This window comes from Eubalaena glacialis, chromosome 8 (assembly GCF_028564815.1).
Source record: "Eubalaena glacialis isolate mEubGla1 chromosome 8, mEubGla1.1.hap2.+ XY, whole genome shotgun sequence".
NCBI classification, from domain to species: Eukaryota; Metazoa; Chordata; class Mammalia; order Artiodactyla; family Balaenidae; genus Eubalaena; species Eubalaena glacialis.
Window position 1 is genome coordinate 9,230,869 of NC_083723.1, and position 18,297 is coordinate 9,249,165.

An 18,297-nucleotide genomic window follows, 5' to 3' on the forward strand; every position below is an offset into this window, starting at 1 on the left:
TAACAAGAGAGCTGGATCACCTATATTAATATCAGACAAAGCAGACTGCAGAGCCAAGCATATTACCTGGAAAAAGAAGGTCTTTTGTTTAGGGATCGATATTTATTTGGAGTTTTTGGTTTTAGCCCACGGGTATACAAGAACGTCTTTTTTTGATCAGAGGAAAAAGGTTTCAATTTATCAAGAGGACATAATCCTAAACATTTATGCACCTAATAACAGATCATCAAAATACATAAAACAAAAACTGATAGAACTGCAAGAAGTTCTATCCACAGTTGTAGTTAGAAATTCCAACACCATTCTCTCAAAACTTGATAGAATGACTACAGAGAAAATCAGAACCTGACTTAACTGACATATATAAAACACCATCCAACAGCGACAGAACCTCTCCCTGGCTAACTCCTCCAAAATCTCCAAGACTCTATCAGGTATTATCTTTATAGGCTAATGTCACCAACTTGGGGGCTAGGTCAGGCCGTGGGCCTGTCACACGTGTGGAGAAAGGAGGCCTGGGAAGTGACTGAAGAAGGAGGTGCAGCAGGCCTCAGCTCAGCCCAACCACTGGAAACTCCATGTCTGAGCTCCCCTCCGCCACCGAGTGCTGAGAATGGCAGCTGCACAAGTGGGAATTACCCTCGGAATCGGCGTTCATTGTAGAGAGAGAAATTTTTATCATAATTAAGGGCTTCCCTGGTGGCGCAGTGGTTGAGAATCTGCCTGCCAATGCAGGGGACATGGGTTCGAGCCCTGGTCTGGGAAGATCCCACATGCCGTAGAGCAACTGGGCCCGTGAGCCACAATTACTGAGCCTGCGCGTCTGGAGCCTGTGCTCTGCAACAAGAGAGGCCGCGATAGTGAGAGGCCCGCGCACTGCGATGAAGAGTGGCCCCCGCTTGCCACAACTAGAGAAAGCCCTCACACAGAAATGAAGACCCAACACAGCCATAAAAATAAATAAAAAATAAATAAATTAAAATTATAACTGTCATCATGATTATCTACTGAGTTCAAAGAAAAAAATCACGGGAGCAAAGGCATTCCAATAGTTACAGATTAAGAGGTTGAGGAAATCATCAGGAAGGAAAAGCCCATCTGTTTATTTAGGTTTACAGAACCAGCTGGGTCTCAATAAATAATTAACCCACTGAGTCTTTGGTCTGGCAATTTTGCAACAGTTTGAGGCACTCTGATGTGCCTCTGCATGACATGCTTAAATATCCAGAGGGCAAATGGGCAAAGTCTAGAAATTTCCTTGTTTTGCTGCGTTTACAGGAAAGCGAGGTATTTGTTACACATCCTTAGAAAAATATGTCAGTGTGTCCCATGTAGGCAACCCTTCCTCCATGACACAGAGGTTCTCTCCTGCACCAAACTCCCTGGAAGGTGCTCTTCAGGGTGGGGCCGGGTGTGCAAGGGGTATCGCTGGCAGAGGACCCCAGGACAGAGTCAACCACTGGACTTAATAACATTTAAAGGGACACCAATGCCAAGAACAGGTCTTGCCAATCCAGATGAGAGAAACTGCCTGCCTGCCTGGGGGAAGGGGTCCCCGGCTGGGGGAGCCAATAGCCAGGGCCTCAATCCCACTCTCTGAGTGTGAGGTCCAGAACGGGCACCCAATCAATGAGTGGGAAACCCCATCTCCCACACCCCCAAGCCAGTCCAGCTCTTCCTGGCTCATCCTAAGCCTGTTCTTCTCTAGCTCTGAGTAGCTACTCATAACTGAAAGATCTTAAACCAGAGGGCCCAGCTGATGGCGAGTAGACACATCTTGGGGACCAGCCAGCCTGGTCACCCTGGATACCCAGCCAGAGCCGGACAAGACCAAGTTCAGCGGCACAGCCCACCACAAAGAGGCTGTCCTCCCTTACCTGGCACGGCTTTGGCAAACTGCAGCAGCCAGATCCCCTTTCCAGGAATGGTGTGCGCTGGCCTCTTCCCCTGGCATCTGTGCTGACCCGGGACCCACCCAAAGGGCTCTACCTACAGGCCCCCTTGCCGCTGGCTTCTGGTTGGGCTCAGCCGGTGGGAACATCAGCAGGGGCTGGGAGGGAGGGGGGAGAGCATGGCTGGATCCCTCCCAGCATGGTCACTGTGGGCTGGCTGTGTCCCTTGGCTGAAGGTCGTGAATCCTGTCTGGTGGCCCAAACTGTCCCAGGTTCTGAGGACCCCTTCCACTGTGGTCTGGGATGGGGACCCTCCACTGTGGTGCCCTGGGCACTGCACCAGCCTGGGGTTGTCCTATCCCTGCCCCACCTTTCAGATGGTCCAAGTGCCATTAGCTCTCTTGACCTCATTGGTCTGGAGCGTGCCCTCTGCCCTCTGCCCAGACTGAGTGATACGTGCCTGAGACCACACCCACCTCTACCGCAACCCCCTCGCCTGATGGCCAACCATGCCCGGGCTCTACAGGGCCACTACCAAGTTGCCCCCTGGTGGCCCCTGTGACTGTGGGGTCCCCCCCCCGGGGTGCCTCCCCCTGCCCCTGCTCCATCACACTCCATCGCCAGGCCACCTTCCAGAGACAGGGATGGGATCCTGCCACCCTGGCTTTGGGGCCAGAGGTCAGCCCTGCCCACAGAGAAGGGGGGGCTCTGACCCCTCAATGGTCTCCCCGCCACCCTTTCCCCCTGGGATCTCTGTGAAGGTCCCCCTCCTGCCACACACCTTGTCCCCTTTCCTCAACACCAGCCCCTCACCCTCCCATGGTTGAGTCTCCAGCGTCCAAGAGGCCCAGAGAAGCCCAGGCTCTTCCCAGAAGCCTGGCTGGGCATCGTGTGCACATGTCGTTAGGGCTGTGGCCTGGATCTGGCACCGGTGAAGGCGGCAGCCTGAGCCCCCTGAGGACTGGGGTGGGCCAGAATCAGGTGGATTCCCACCCTTATGCCCTCACCAGGGGCCCTGCCCAAGCTGTACAGGAACTGGGGCCAGTGCTCTCCAGACGGCCCACCTGGGGGGTCCCTGCCTGTGGAGGGGGAGCCGAGGGGCTTAGATCTCAGCGGCCTCCTGCCCACCTGGAATCCAGAATCCAGGTATGGAGTGAAGACAGGGCTGGGCCACAGGCCCCTGCGAATCAAGGGTCTGTCCCAGCAAGGGCTGGCTCAGGGCTCCCACTGGCCACACACAGGGAGTCAGTGTGTCCAGAACAGGCACTGACTTAAGAGTACAGGCTGAAGAATAAAGAAACAGGCAAATCCACAGGGACAGAAAGTAGATGAGTGGTGGCTCAGGGCTGGGGGGTGGCTAGAAATGGAGAGCGACCGCTAATGGTTATGGGGGTTCCTTGGGCGGCATAAAAATGTACTAAAACTGACTGTGGTGTTGGTTGCACAATGCTGTGAATATACTGAAAACCACGGAATTGTATACTTTATATGGGTGCGTGAACCAAGTGGGATGTGAATTACACCTCAGTAAAGCTGCTGTATAAAAAGGAATAAATAAGCCATGCTTTTCACCTAGCATATCCGTGTGTGCACATACAGATACACACACACACACACACACAGGCACATTTTCTTTCGTTTACCCAGAGTAATGGAATAATTCCTCATGATCTCGAATACAACCTGCCCCGATGTGCAGACAGCAACCTGCTTAAGTAGCATCTGTCTTTCCCAGGTTAATTAAACTAGAGGGTGAACAGTAGTTTCCACTGGAGTGGCCACTGCCTTCCGCCCCCATCACAGCCAGCCCACCCATCCCCCCTCCCTGCCCCTCCTTCCCACAGTGAGAACACCCAGCAGTGGCCTCCGGAGAGAGCCCAGTAGGGCCTAGAGCCTGTCAGACGTAACACGGTGTCTGCACCTACTGTGCGCCAAGCCCACTGGGAAGGGAACTGTAATCATTCCTCACTGCAATGGCTAATTGTATGTGTCAACTTGACTGGGCCACAGGGCGCCCGGATGGCTGGTGAGCATCACTTCCGAGTGTGTCTGAAGGAGAGACTAGCTCTGAATAGCTGGACTGCAGGAAGAGGTCGCCCGCTCCAATGTGGGTGGGCATCATCCAGTCCCCTGGGGCCTGAAGAGAAGAAAATGGCAGAGGAGGGGCACTCCACTGTCAGCCTCAGCTGGGGCGTCCATCTTCCCCTCCCTCGGACATCGGCACTCCTGGTTTCTGACCTTGGGACTCGGACTGGACTACATCCACCCCGGCACTCCTGTTCTCTCACGGCAGGTGGCAGATGGTGGGACTTCTCAGCCTCCGTAACCTCGCAGGCCAATCCCTGGAATAAACCTCCCCTCTGCAGAACCCAACCAATACACTCCCACACGGGATTAGGGTCCTCACCCCATTCTACTGCGGACCAGGGACCCCAAGTGGAGTTGTGGGATTCCCGAGGAGGACCACCTAACTCTAGGCCCACCTCCTGCCCACCCGACACAGCTGACCAGGGAGGGCCTCAGCCACTGACCTCCTGCCTATTCCACAGCAGGACACGGACAGGCGTCATCCGTCTTCCTGAAGCAAGGATGTGGGCAGGCAGAAAAAGAGGAGCCTGGGCCCCCCCAGCAGGCGTGCCTGAGCCTGTCCTGCTGCGGGGAGAGTGTGGGGTGACGGCGGGGTGCACCCAGACACGTGGCTCAGAGCCACGTGGCTCTGGGCTGGGACCCTGGCTGCACACAGGGTCCCTGGTATGCGGACGCTCCCACCCACCGCAGACCTGCTGGGACCCCCCAGTCATTCCAGCCCTGGCCCTGGGCACGTCACATCCAGGTCTGAGCCCCATCTGTAATCCCACCTCCCGGGCAGGGCTGCTGTGAGGACTGAACAGAGTGAACTCCCTCAGACAGCCAAGGGCTGCTTCTTCACGTGTCAGAATGAGAAGACTCCCCTGCAGCCTCTGTGGTACTGCACACCCGCCTCCCCATTTTTAGACGAGGAAACCAAGGGGAAGCAATTTGTCCAGAGCCAAGAAGTGTGCAAGTTACACAGATGGAGTGTGACCTCTGGACCAGAAAGCTGGAAGGCCTTGGTCCCCAGAGCCGGGGGGAAAGGAGCAGGTGACAAGGGGACAGGGAGTGGGTGACAAGGGGACAAGGAACAGGTGATGAGGGGGCTCGGAGACACACCACACCACGCGTGACCTGGGCTGGGCCCAGAAGTGGCCCTGGGCATGCCCGGTGCGCCTGTGCTCTGGCCCCCAGGCAGGTGAGCAGGCTGAACTCCGGGGGTCACCGCCTGACACCGGGGCTCAGGGCCCAGCACAGCGCACAGGTCTGCTACTCCTCCGTCTCTCTCCCTCTCGTTTCAGAATTCCCCAGCACGCACTGTAAAAACATCAGCTCCTGGCCCCCAACCACAGACCTAAATCTGGAGCGGGCCACTCGAGATTCGGCGTCTTCAGGAATTTTCCACGACCCTGATGAGACCTGCTGTCACGTCCAGCCAGCGGAGGCTGAGCCCCTCTGCACCGTCACCCGTCTGCCAGCACGCCTTTGCTCACTGCTGGCAAAGCAGCCAAACTCGGACGGTCACACAGGGCTCGTCAGACTGCCCCCCGCCTGCCTGCCTGCCTGCCTTCCTGCTCCTTGGCCCCAATGGCGCCATCCACAGAGCCGCCGGCGTCCAGCCGGGAGCCCCCGCCTGCCACCTCTCCCAAGGGGCCCCCCGACCCTCCACCCCGCCCCAAGGAAGCAGAGGGGCTCCTCTTGCCTGTGCGGCCCACAGGTAGTCCAGCCGCAGCTTGACATCCACCTGCCGGGCGTGCAGGGCCAGCGTGCACGAGAACAGGAGGATGGCCACGATCGGCTCAAAGCTGCGGCCCGAGACGGCGTCACCCCTTGGGGAAGAAAAGGAAGGAAACCCACGTCAGTGTCCAGAGCACAAGGCCGGTCCCCACAGGCCCCTCAGACGCGACACCCCCAGCGGTGCCCGGGACTGACCCGGGCGGAGAGCCACATCCCTGGGGAAACCCGAGGACTGGCTGGAAGGAACGTGGGTCCACGTGAAGGAAGGGAGAAGCCCTGGCACCGGCGAGCTTCTGTCCAGCAAATCGGAACACAGGGCCCCTCGCGTGGACACAGGCGAAGCCTGGCCACCGGCTCTAGCGGGAACAGCGTACCTACCCCACGGCCTTCGTGTACCCGCCAAGCTCCAGGACGAGGATGTAGGAGGTGGTGAGCACGGCGAGCAGGACCATTTTCGGCAAGGAGGAGACCCGCAGGAACACAGCCAGCGGGAGGGTGCCCACGAGGCCACACAGCAGGGCGTGGGGCGCAGACTCGCAGGGCGGGGCGGGCAGCACGCGCTCCCGGTGCCCAGACGACAGGACCACCAGGGACCCATTGAGACTGGAGCTCCAGGCCCAAGGCAGGCAGCCCACCTGGAGGGGGACAGAGGACCCAGGAGCGTGGGAGGGGCCCCACTCAGGACACTCCCGTGCCCTGCTCCCAGCCCCCTACGGCCTCCCGCTCCGACCCGCCCCCCGAGTGCCATCAGCCAGGCCTCAGAAACTTCTGCCTGCTCCCGGCCCTTCTAGGCTCCTCGCTACCCAAGAGGAAGCAGGCTCCCCAGGGCCTGGGCCTGGGGGCATGAGACCCCTACCATCCCCCCAAACCACTCAGCTGCATCCTGTCCCTCCCCCCACCACCTCCTTCCTGTTTCTCTGCCCAAGCTTCATCCTCTGCACACTGTGAAGGCCAGGTCTCCATTTCCAGGAGGATCACATGTCCTGCGCTGGGTGATGTCCCCTTCCCCCCCCTCCCGCTTCCTTGGGCACCCCCAGGCCCATCTCTGATCCCCTTGTTTCCCTCACCAGCCCAGGGCCAGGCCCTCCAGGGTGGCCCCCGCAGGGCTCCCCACATACCTGCACCTGGCGGCTCTCACCACGCCCAGCCCTGTGCTCAGCAGAGACACTCACCACACAGCCTTGGGCCACGGAGTAGATTAAGACCACGATGAAGATACACAGGACAGTGCGGATCTGGATCGTCAGGCACCCTGGAAAACACTGAACAACAAAATGCTATTTAAAAAAACGGCCTCTTATTACAAAGTCGATCGTGTTCACAGTAAATAAATCACAGTACAGAAGGTCCAGAGCCACCTGTACGCAGCTAGAGTCTCACCGACTATTCATCCTCCACACACATTTCTTGGCTGTTTTCATATAATTAATCTCCCAGGTGAAAAAGCTGCCAAAACTAAAAAACGAAAACTGAAGTCTTTAAATTAAAAAGATGCTGTGACGCTGAGTGGCACTGAAAATCACTGAACAGATTACCTTGACATTTTCAGAATATTGCATCCTTCTATCTCAGAAATGGTAAGACTTTCCATTTATTTGTGTCTTATATGCTCTAACTAAGTTTCATCATTTTCTTCACACAGGCTTTATAAAATTTTTGTCAAGTTATTAGAAGTTTTATTTTAAGTCTATTTAAACACATTTTGCAATATTCAAAAAATGATTTCATGGATAAAAGAAGTTCTTCTTAGGGGCTTCCCTGGTGGCGCAGTGGTTGGGAATCCGCCTGCCAATGCAGGGGACATGGGTTCGAGCCCTGGTCTGGGAAGATCCCACATGCCGCGGAGCAACTGGGCCCGTGAGCCACAACTACTGAGCCTGCGCGTCTGGAGCCTGTGCTCCGCAACAAGAGAGGCCGCGATAGTGAGAGGCCCGCGCACCGCGATGAAGAGTGGCCCCCGCTCGCCGCAACTAGAGAAAGCCCTCGCACAGAAACTAAGACCCAACACAGCCAAAAATAAATAAATAAATCAATAAATTAAAAAAAAAAAAAAAAAGAAGTTCTTCTTAGACTCACACTTCTGAAATTAGAAACGAAAACAAAAACAGAGACCACAGGGAGATTACAGAAAACACCGGCCAGCCAGGGAGCCCGGGACCATCTACATGGTTATCCCCCTATCCTCCCCCGTACGGAGTCGGGATCATTACCGACCCTGCTCTACCGGTGAGGAAATGCGGCCCAGACACCACTCATTCTACAGCCCAGGACACAAGAGTGGGCTGCTGCAGCTCACACAGTGGTGGATACAGACCTGGGTCCCAGTTCTAGGCTCCAATACTGTTGTATTTTCCTTGAAACACGGATCTCCTCTGAGGTCCTCACACAGAAGACCTGTTCTGCGGTGGTGTTAGCCCCGCTGTCTTAGTACCTGCGTCACTCCCCTCCCAGTCTTCTCTCCCACTGAGCCCTGGGCAAGGCCGTGGATGCGCCGGGGGACTCCCGCCCCCAGCCCCAAGAAGCACGGGCTGCTCACTTTTACTCAGCAAACCCTGGAGACGCTCCTTCTGGCCGGGTGGGCTTCAGGAGCCCCCAGGGCACCACCGGGAGCGGGGCCTGGCCCCTGGTGCTGCAGGAGAGGTGGAAACAGGACAAAAATCTCTCGGGAGGCGATAAGTGGAGGACCACTGGCCAAGGCTGGGCAAGCCCTGCCCACGGTGTGTCCCCCTCCGGGCCTGGAGGGTGGACATGGATGTACAGCTGGGCTGCTGATGCCTTTGGGTCACCCAAGGAAGGGCAGCCTTGGGCTGAGCCGGCACCCAGGGGCAGTTAGAAGACCCAGAGAGAAACTGGTCTCGGGTAGTTGAATGGAGTCACTGGATAAAACCAGCCCTGGGCCCACCCTCCTCCCCTCCCTCTCTCCCTCCCTCTGGATTTTCTGAATATATAGGACAATAAATTCCCTTTATCATTTAAGACCACTTGAGCTGGCTCTTCCGTTACCTGCAAAATAACAGTGTTTAAGGCCGCCCCTGGATCACACAATGGTGAAGAGTTGTGACTGCCAGCCTCGGGGTACTGAGACCCTCTTCACTCCATGCTAAATGCCTGATCCTACAAACGTGTTTGATTGAATACACAAGAGTTAAAATACCTCTCTGGAAATTAATAATGACAATCACAAGGACCCACGTGGAGTTGGGGCTTGTTTGCTGGGAGCAACTAGAGGGGTAGGAACACAGGCATGATAAGAAGGGCTGTCTGTTCATTTTAAGACTGATGGCCGCCTTTTTTACAGTTAATTTGGGTCAACTTATCAGTTCTTGAGCAAAAAAACAAATATACAGGCGCACACACACACACACACACACATATATGTATCTCCACAGACCAAAAAACAGCATGTAAAATAGTTGGTCACAATACAGAAAAAAGGTAGCTGATCTGACATAAACAATGGAAAACTCCCCCAGAACGTGACCCACAATTAGTCAAAGGTGACCCAGGGGGTTGTCTGTTGTTGCCACATCCTCAGAGCACGCTGTCACGGGCTCACGAAGGGACTCTGCAGCAATGGCCAGGCTGAGCGCCCGGGACCCCACGGCCAGAGGGGGATTCACAGCCTGAGCTGAATTTCACAAAGGACCCCAACAGTGTGACAAGGCCGCGAGGCAAGGGGATGCAGAGCAAGACCCTGCCCCGTGCTCTGCAGAGAAGAGGAGCCGTGCAGCGTGCTGTGACCAGGGCGCGACACACGGAAGAAACCGCAGCCGCCCCAGATGGCCGGCGAGAGGAGGGGTGACCGCCCGGCACCGTGGAAGTCAGTCCTAACGCGGGCGACACTCTGCCGGAGCCGCGTGGCCGCAGAGTCTAAACGACCTAGGCAAAGGCGACAACTACACAACCGCAGCCTTCTCCACTCGGCCCTGCCTCTGCGCTCTGGGCTTATTCTCCGCCCATGCGTGTTGAGGGCCCAGAGAAGCACAGGGCGCGGCCTGGCTCCGGAGACCACGTGCTCCCATGGGGGGCGGGGGCTTCAGAGGCTTCTGACCAGGCATCAAACCTGGCATCAGCCTTTGGCTAAGATCAAGTGTAGTAAGAACTGCGTTTTACACTACGGCGCACAGGTACACACAACTGAAACAAACTTCCGGGAAACTCTGACTACAGTTGATGTAGGATGACATTTTCATTCATTCCTATTCCATTCCTTTTGTTCACACCTCACAAAAACAAAAAAAACAAAAAAAAACCACATATAAAAACAAACCAAAAGAACCCAATTTCACAAACCCCCAGAGAGTTGCAATTTGAAGTTTAAAAAATATGACTTACCCTATGCTAAATACATGAACTCAATCCCACACAGATGCACTGCAGGAGCCACTGGGGCTGAGGCAGAAAAGGCTGGGTCACGGGGACCAGGACTGGGCGGGAAGCAGGTGGCGACGGCGGGGCACTCAGGGGCTAGCAGAGCCTCGAGTTTGTCCCCGGAGGGTCACTGCCCTCTGCTGAGGCTCCGTCTCCCTCCCAAAGGAGGGAAAACCTACAGGTTTTCTAACTCCCCAGTCACTGCCCATTCATCGACGACGTCCAGTGTAAGCAGGAATCTCACCACCACTGCAGACCTCCTCCCTGCCTTCCCCACCCCCTGCAGGCGGCTCGCGGGGTCTAGGGTGGGCCGGGCCGAGGGGCGGGGTAGGCAGGGCACTGTTCCTCCCCGGAGGCCAGCCCTGCCAGGGCCGTAGGGAAGGCAGGAAGCCCAAGGCAGGAACCCCACCTCCTGAGCGGTACCCTCTGCCTTTGCTCAGGGGACCACAAAGGGGTGACTGGGACGGCGGATAGAAAAGTGAGGCTGAAATACGGGAAGAATGTGTGCCAGGCCCTGCTCCCAGCACATCATGAATATCAGCTCCAATCCCCATCCCTTTCACGGACGGAGACACTGAGGCCCTCGCGCTGGCAGCCCCTAGCGATGGAGCTGCCACACCGGCTGGATGCCCTGGCTGTGGCCGCTTCTACGTCACAGAGGAGGACACTCTGCCCAGTTGACTCCAGGCCTTCTCGGGGATGCTCAGCTGCAATGGACCCTCCCGCCTGCGTGCACAGCCGTGACCGCTCACGTCTCCCCATCTCAGCACGTGCTGGCCTCTGCGGGACGACCCTGCCCCCGCTGCCTGTCCCCACCCTCCCCAGCCAGAGCCTGCCTGCCGTCTGGCCCCTCCTGTCGCCTGGCGCCCAGTCTTCTGCACAAGCCCCATGGTGAGCTCAGAGCCCGGCGCAGGGCCTGCGAAGGGGAGTGTGCGAGCGTGGAAGCTGGCCCCTGAACTGGCGCACGCTGGCCGGGCGACCTGCAGCTGCCTGCTGCCAGGATCATGCACGCTGCACACCGCTGCTTCCTGACCATCGCCCTGAGCGGACCCACTGAAGCAACGGGTCAAAATCACACACCTAGAAAAAATGCTCAGGCCCATGGGGGAGGGCGAGGAGGGGGGTGTGGATGGAAAGAAAGGGGCTGGGGGAGCCAGGGCCACATCCTCCAGGAAAACTGTCCACCAGGTACACAGATTCTGAACACTGGGGATGAATGGGACGGGCTAAGAAATTAGCATCCACTTGCCATGCTTTCACTTGAAATCAGGTGAATAAAGCAATCTTATCTGAAGTGGGAAATTCCAGTTTACCAAACCAGACGCCACTCCATCTATGAAATCAAAGAGCTGGGAATGTGGTTTGAATAAAGAGCACTTTTTCTTAACTCAACAAGTTACCGATGAATAATAAAAAATTTAAATAAATAAAACTAGAGTCCATCTTCTCAAGAAGTAGCTGTTTTCAACAACTGTGCAAAAATAACCCTGGGTCTGTCAGACGTGACAAGTGGGGGTCTAGTGGGGACAGGGGACATTTGAAAATGAAGGTTCAGGATGTGAGAAAGGCGTGCGGGACCAGGACAGAGCCCTCTTCCAGGGGCCATGGGCGACACAGGGCCATGCACTCAGCCCTGGCTCCAAAGCCAATGAAGCATCCTCGAGAGTGTGGTCGCCCCAGGCTAGGACAGGAACACACAACAAGCCACAGGACGCTCCATCCGCAGAGAACAGCGTCACGCCTTGTGTTCATTTATCCAGTCACTATCAATCACCCACCCTTGTGTCCATGGGGCACCTTCCCAGAACTCCAAACTGCACCTGGCACATGACGGGCTTCATGAACTCCCAATATGCGGACAGCTCTTTCCGCCTGCCAAGAAGGCAAGCAGACGAACTGCCTCCACTGCCCCACCTGTCCTGCCAACAGGGCAGGCAGAAGCCGTGCACCTACCTGCCCAGGTGATGTGCAGGTGCAAGACACACACACACTGGTACCTGGACTAGGTAACGAGCAGGCAGAGGACACAAGCACACATATACCTGGACCCGGGTGATGTGTAGATACAGGACACAGGCCACCAGGAAGCAGATGCAGAACACCAGCAGAAGCAGGACGGCCACGCTCCTAGGACAGAAGACACGTGCTCACTGCAGGTTGGGCCAGGCGAGGTGTGCCCGAGAAATGCCTGGGAACCCACCCTTCCTCCCCTGCCTCACCCAGTCGCTGGCCCCCCGGAAGGAGCAGCCGTCTCTGGGAACTTGCCCATGCTGGCTCTCTTCTAGGGGAGGAGCCCTTCCTGTGTCCCCCCCAACTTCTAAGCCCCCCAGGGTCTCTCTAGCCCTGGGAGTGCCTGAGAGATGCTTTCCCTATGCAGGAAGGGCTAGGGTTGCACAGACTGGGCTGCTGGGCACTACCCTCTCACTGGGCTTCAACTGGGAAGGGTTTTTCTAGAAAAAGCTGTATCCCCACATAGGGCCATGCAGATGGCCACTGTGTGCCCACAGTGTCCTGGGGTGGGGTGGGGGGCGGCTTCCGTGTATTTTCTGGAAACTCACAGGAGAATTGCTCCACTCGGGAGGTTTATTAAGAAAGTGGTACGTCTGGAAGAAAAGTGGAGATTTTCTGGGGTCTTTCTTGCTGAAAAACAAAAACTGCCACTCACTTTGACTTATGATGACTAAATGTTATTAAAATCATTATGTTTTTGTTCCTTTCCAAAGCTTACTTTTCCTCATTTTAATGTTTCTGAAAATGACAAGCACCTAGACACCAGGGTGCCCATTTGGTGCCCTGTTTGTTTCCTGCCACAGACGCCGTCATGAAGTCAATGGCGCATGTGGTGTGGACAGAGTCACTGAAAATACACGGTGTCTGAGAATTGAGCACATTTAAAATTAAACACTGCGAGAGAGCGTTCCACACGTTCGCCATCAGGCGTGCTCAGCTAGTTCCTCCGGTAAATGGAGAGCTGGTGTGTGGCTCAGGCTGTCCCCAAAGGCCAGGGCACCTCAGGAGTGTGACCGCGGGAGTCGAACCTGAACTTGAAAAGAAAAGGACTCCTGGTGACCTTCTCCTCTGACTGATGGACCCGGAACAGCACTTACTGCGGGATTATTAGAAGGTAGACAAGGCCGAATAAGGCGGCCAGGATGAGGGCCAGAATGACGGCGCTGGTGAAATACTCGTCCTGAAGCTGGTGATACTAGAAGACACAGAAAAGGACCGTCAGCCGCCCAGCTTCCTGGAGACGCCAAGGTCTTCCCAAGGGCGCCAGGGATGCCTAGAACTACAGCGAGAAGGGCCACCCACGTTCACTCCCAGCCACCCCCCCCCAGAGCCCCCCTTGCACTCACCTTTCGCTCTCGTTCAGCCTGCTTGTACTTCAGAGTGAAGAAGTTCAGGTCCGCCATCTCCAGCTCCATCTGGCGGGCTTCCAGGAGGCGGCCGATGTACCTGTTGACGCGTGTCCCAGGGGTGGTGTAGACAGCATTTGTAGAGAAAGACGAGCGGTTTCTGAGTTTTTCCGAGGCTGTTCTCAATGCCCTCCGCTGCCCGTCACGGAAAGAAACGAAGGGATAGTGTCAAATTCTCCACTTATTAAAGAAAAGAGCTCTTATGCTCCCTCCTCCTGGGTCCTCGACCACTGCAGAGTCTGGGGGGCCGGGGTTGGGGATCTGAGATGCAATCCTGCCTCAGCCACCTGCTGGCAGCGAGATCCCAGGTGAGTCATCTCATCCTTGGTGTTGGGGTTCCCGTGTCTGTAAGTGGGGTTACGTGGCACCTGTGCAGTGGCACCATGTGGCGGGTTAAGGGACCCCGCTCACGTGCAGTGGACACTGCCTAGCACACAGCAATGAAACTGGTTCTTTGAAAATGTCAATAAAATCAACAGATACCTAGCAAGCATGACAAAGAAAAAGACAGAAAGACACCAACAAATTCAGGAAAGAAATATAATTTTACTACAGACCCTGCAGACATCAAGAGGATATAAGGAAATACTATGAACAATAGTTCACATATAAATTTGACAACTTAGATCAATTACCTACTCCTTGAAACATACAAACTACCACAACTCACCCAAAAGGAAAGATAACTAGAAAAGCCCTCTAATGGCTAAAGAAATTTAATTCATAATTTTAAAATTCACGCACAAGTGATCTCCAGGCTGAGATGGTTTCATCGTGAATTCTACCAAACATTTAAATAAGAATTAACATCAATTCTATACAATCTCTTCCAGAAAATAGAAGTCAGCACTTCCCATGTCACTTTATAAAGTCAGTATTAGGGGCTTCCCTGGTGGCACAGTGGTTAAGAATCTGCCTGCCAATGCCGGGCACACGGGTTCAAGCCCTGGTCCAGGAAGATCCCACATGCCCGTGCGCCACAACTACAGAGCCTGCGCTCTAGAGCCCGCGAGCCACAACTACTGAGCCCACGTGCCACAACTACTGAAGCCCATGCGCTTAGAGCCCGTGCTCCGCAACAAGAGAAGCTGCCGCAATGAGAAGCCCGTGCACCGCAACAAAGAGTAGTCCCAGCTCGCTGCAACTAGAGAAAGCCCACGTGCAGCAATGAAGACCCAACGCAGCCAAAAATAAATACAAATAAAATAAATTTATATAAATAAATAAATAATAAAGTCAGTATTATACTGATACCAAAACCGGACTAAGACACTATTTAAAAAAGGAAAACCACTTTTGAGGTCACATCCCTCATGAATATTGACGCAAAAATCCTTAGCAAAACATTAGCAAATAGGATTCAGCAATATATAAGTAGAGGCCTACACCATGACCTTTACTAGATATGCAAGGCTGTTTAAATATTTGAACATCCATGCAATCCATCATATTAACACCATCTTAACCACCACATGGAAAACCTCATGGTCATATCAACTGATACAGAAAAAATCCTTTGACAAAATTCAATATCCACTCATGATAAAAATGATCAGAAAACTAGGAATGGAGGGGAACTTCCCCAACTGGATGAAGAACATCTACAGAATACCTACAGCTAACATCACACTCAAAGGTAAAAGGTGTTCCCTCTACAATCTGCAGTAAGGCAGAGATTTCTGGCTCACCCTCACCTTGAATACAATACAGTGCCCCCAACCAGTGCCATAAGGCAAGAAAAGCAAATAAAAGGAAAATAGATTGGAAAGAAAGAAATGAAACTGTCCCTATTTGCAGACATGATAGAAACAGACATGATAGTCTACATAGAAAACCCCAGTGGGAGGAAAAAAAAATCCTAGAACAAATAAGTGAGTTCCACAAGGTCACAGGATAAAAGATAAACATAAAAAATCAATCATATTTCTTTATACTAGCTATGAGTGTGTGAAGACCAAAACTAAAATACTGTACCATTTACAATCACTGAGAAAATGAAATACTAGGTGTAAATCTAACAAAACATACAGAACTTGTATGCTGAAAACTACACAATGCCAATGAAAGAAATCAAAGAAGATCTCAATAAATGGACAGACATACCATGCTCATGGATTAGAAGACTCAACATAGTGAAAATGTCAATCCTCCCCGCACTGAAGTACATGGATTTAACATAATTCCTGTCAAATCCTAGCAGGATTTTCTTTTTTTTTTGTAGATAGACAAGCTTATTCTAATATTAAATGGAAGAGCAAAGGGATTAGAATAGCTCATTTTTCTTAAAAAGAATAAAGTGAGAGGAATTGCTCTACTGATTTTAAGACTCACTATATAACTATATCAATCAAGACAATGTGGTTTTGGCAGAAGGACAGACACATAGATCAATGGAACAGAACAGAGAGCCAGAAATAGCTTCACACAAGTATGGTCAACTGATTTTTGACAAAAGTGCAAAAGCAATTCAATGGTAGAAGCAAAGCTTTTCAACAAATAGTGCTGGAGCCATTGGAGATCCATTAGCAAAAAAAATGAACTTGACTCAAACCTCACACTTTATAAAAAGAATTAACTCAGAATGGATCATACTACAAAACATGAAAATATAAAATCCAGTTAGAAAGCAGACAATAGACACAAGGGGCATTTCACCAAAGAAGAGAACATACAAAGAGTTCCCTGGAGGCCTAGTGGTTAGGATTCTGGGCTTTCATCAGGGAACTGAGATCCCACAAGCTGGGCAGCGTGGCCAAAAAAACGCACAGATAGAATATAAGCACTCGCTTTTCGATCAATATTAAAGCATAGCATTTTATATGAGGGATTAAATCTTGAACTACATAAACACTTATATTTTTATTTCTTTTTAAAAGTGGATTAAAGGTCATTCCCTTGCAGAGCTAGCCTGTATCTATTTTACAGTATGAAGTACCTCTTTAATTTCATAACTAATACTTTGTATTTTAGTTTTTCTTACTCCCCTCAAATTTGGGGGGACATGAAAGTAGCTTTGTGAGGACCATTTGGAAATTCACTGTCACAATTCTCCCCTGTGCTTTGTTTGTTGTATCTTTGCACACGTGTAAAGATATGTAGATGAAATGCTGTACAGATAGTTTGGCTGAAAACATAAAACCTCACTGGCCAGCAGAGGGGAATAATAAATCAGTGATATTAAAATCTTTTTACAATGTCAGAAAGATAAAAGTCAGAATAAAGACTCTTTCCATTGAGAGAATGCTCCTAGATCAGTATGCAGCTAGAAATTTTAATAGGGAACATGCATCTTTTGGTAATAAAAGTTGTTAAGAACAAAATAGCACACACAAAAAAAGAAAAAGAAAATAAGCACTTGAAAAGATGTTTGACATCATTAGCCATCAGGGAAATACAAAATAAAATCACAAGGAGATATCACCGCACACTTATTAGAACAATAATATATATTTTTTTAAATTGGTGACAGAACCAAGTGCTGGCAAGGATGCAGAGAAACTGGATCACGCATATGTTGCTGATGGGAATGTGAAATGGTACAGTCACTCTGGAAAACAGTTTGCCAGTTTCTTTAAAAAAACAAAACAAAAAGCAAAACCAAGTATGACCCATCAATGGCACACCTCGGCATTGATCAAAAAAAAATGAAAATTTATGTCCACGTTAAAAATCTGTACCTGAATGTTTATAGTAGTTTTATTTGTAATAGTCAAAATTGGACACAACCAAAATGTCCTTCAACAGGTGAGTGGTTAAACAAAGGTGGTCCATTCCAACCCGGCATACCAGCCAGCCACGGAAAGGAAGGAGCTATTGATCCCAGCAACAACCTGGAAGGACCCAAGCATAGAGCTGAGCATAAAAAAGGCCAAGTTCAAAGGGGCACACACTGTGTGATTCCGTTTATACAACATTCTCAAGTGACAGTTATAGGGATGGAGAACAGATTAGTGGGATCCAGGGTTAAGGATGGCTGTGAGGAGGGAGACGGTGTGACCACGAGCGGGGCGAGACCTTGGTGGTGATGGAAATGTTCTGTATCACAGTGTGAAGATGGTTACACGAATCCACCACGCGATGAAATGGCACAGAACTACACACACACACACACACACACACACACACGGTGCTCCGAAGCCCATTTCCTAGCTTGGGTATCATAATGTAGTTACATACAATGCAACTGGGCGAGGAGGACCAGAATCTCCCTGTACAAGCTGCTTGATTCCACAGCTTATACGTTTGCGATGGGTAGTATGTCAATTCTACCTCCAGAAAGCCGTAAAAATATTAAGTAAATAAATAAAACCCAAGTCACTCACAGTCTCCGCTTGGAAATAAATCATTGACCTTTTGCAGTACATCCCTCCAAACTTTTCCCTAAGCAGATACCAGCCTGTGAACGTGTATTTTCCAATCAGAGGGTCACATTTCCAATCCAGCAGGTACTCCTGTCTCCCCGGGGCCTGAAACCAAGAGCAGGAAGGGCTGCAAAGCAGGAGTGAGAAGGAACGGTGAGGTCCACCTTGAGTTAATGTGCCAGTCTCCTGTGCTCCTGTGAATTCTTTCTCCCTCTCAGACCTGACACGTTTGTGAACGTTAGGAAAAAAACCCAGTTGATGTTGTGTCTGCAAGCCTGAGAGCCAGCTCTCCTGTTGTGAGGGGCCAGGAGGCTGTTAGCTGGAGGCGCACGCAGGCAGGTAATGTCACAGTCACCGGGTTTCAGGGTTTTGTGCTTATTCTGTGTGGGCAGGACTGGCTTCTGGGGGTCGAGGTTGTCCTCAGCCCTCAAGGCAGCCGGACATTGGGAC

General features: G+C 52.3%; 1 protein-coding gene across 1 annotated transcript in view; it reads right to left on the reverse strand.

Annotated features, from left to right (window-relative positions):
- ADCY1 (adenylate cyclase 1) overlaps positions 1–18,297 on the reverse strand; it is a 123,311-nt gene that overhangs the window by 19,573 nt on the left and 85,441 nt on the right. The window contains exons 9-14 of the mRNA XM_061197548.1: positions 13,427–13,621; positions 13,178–13,275; positions 12,113–12,197; positions 6,872–6,961; positions 6,078–6,334; positions 5,665–5,791 (exon numbers count right to left, since the gene is read on the reverse strand). Coding sequence (XP_061053531.1) covers positions 5,665–5,791; positions 6,078–6,334; positions 6,872–6,961; positions 12,113–12,197; positions 13,178–13,275; positions 13,427–13,621 — 852 coding nt within the window. The remainder of the gene's footprint in view (positions 1–5,664; positions 5,792–6,077; positions 6,335–6,871; positions 6,962–12,112; positions 12,198–13,177; positions 13,276–13,426; positions 13,622–18,297) is intronic.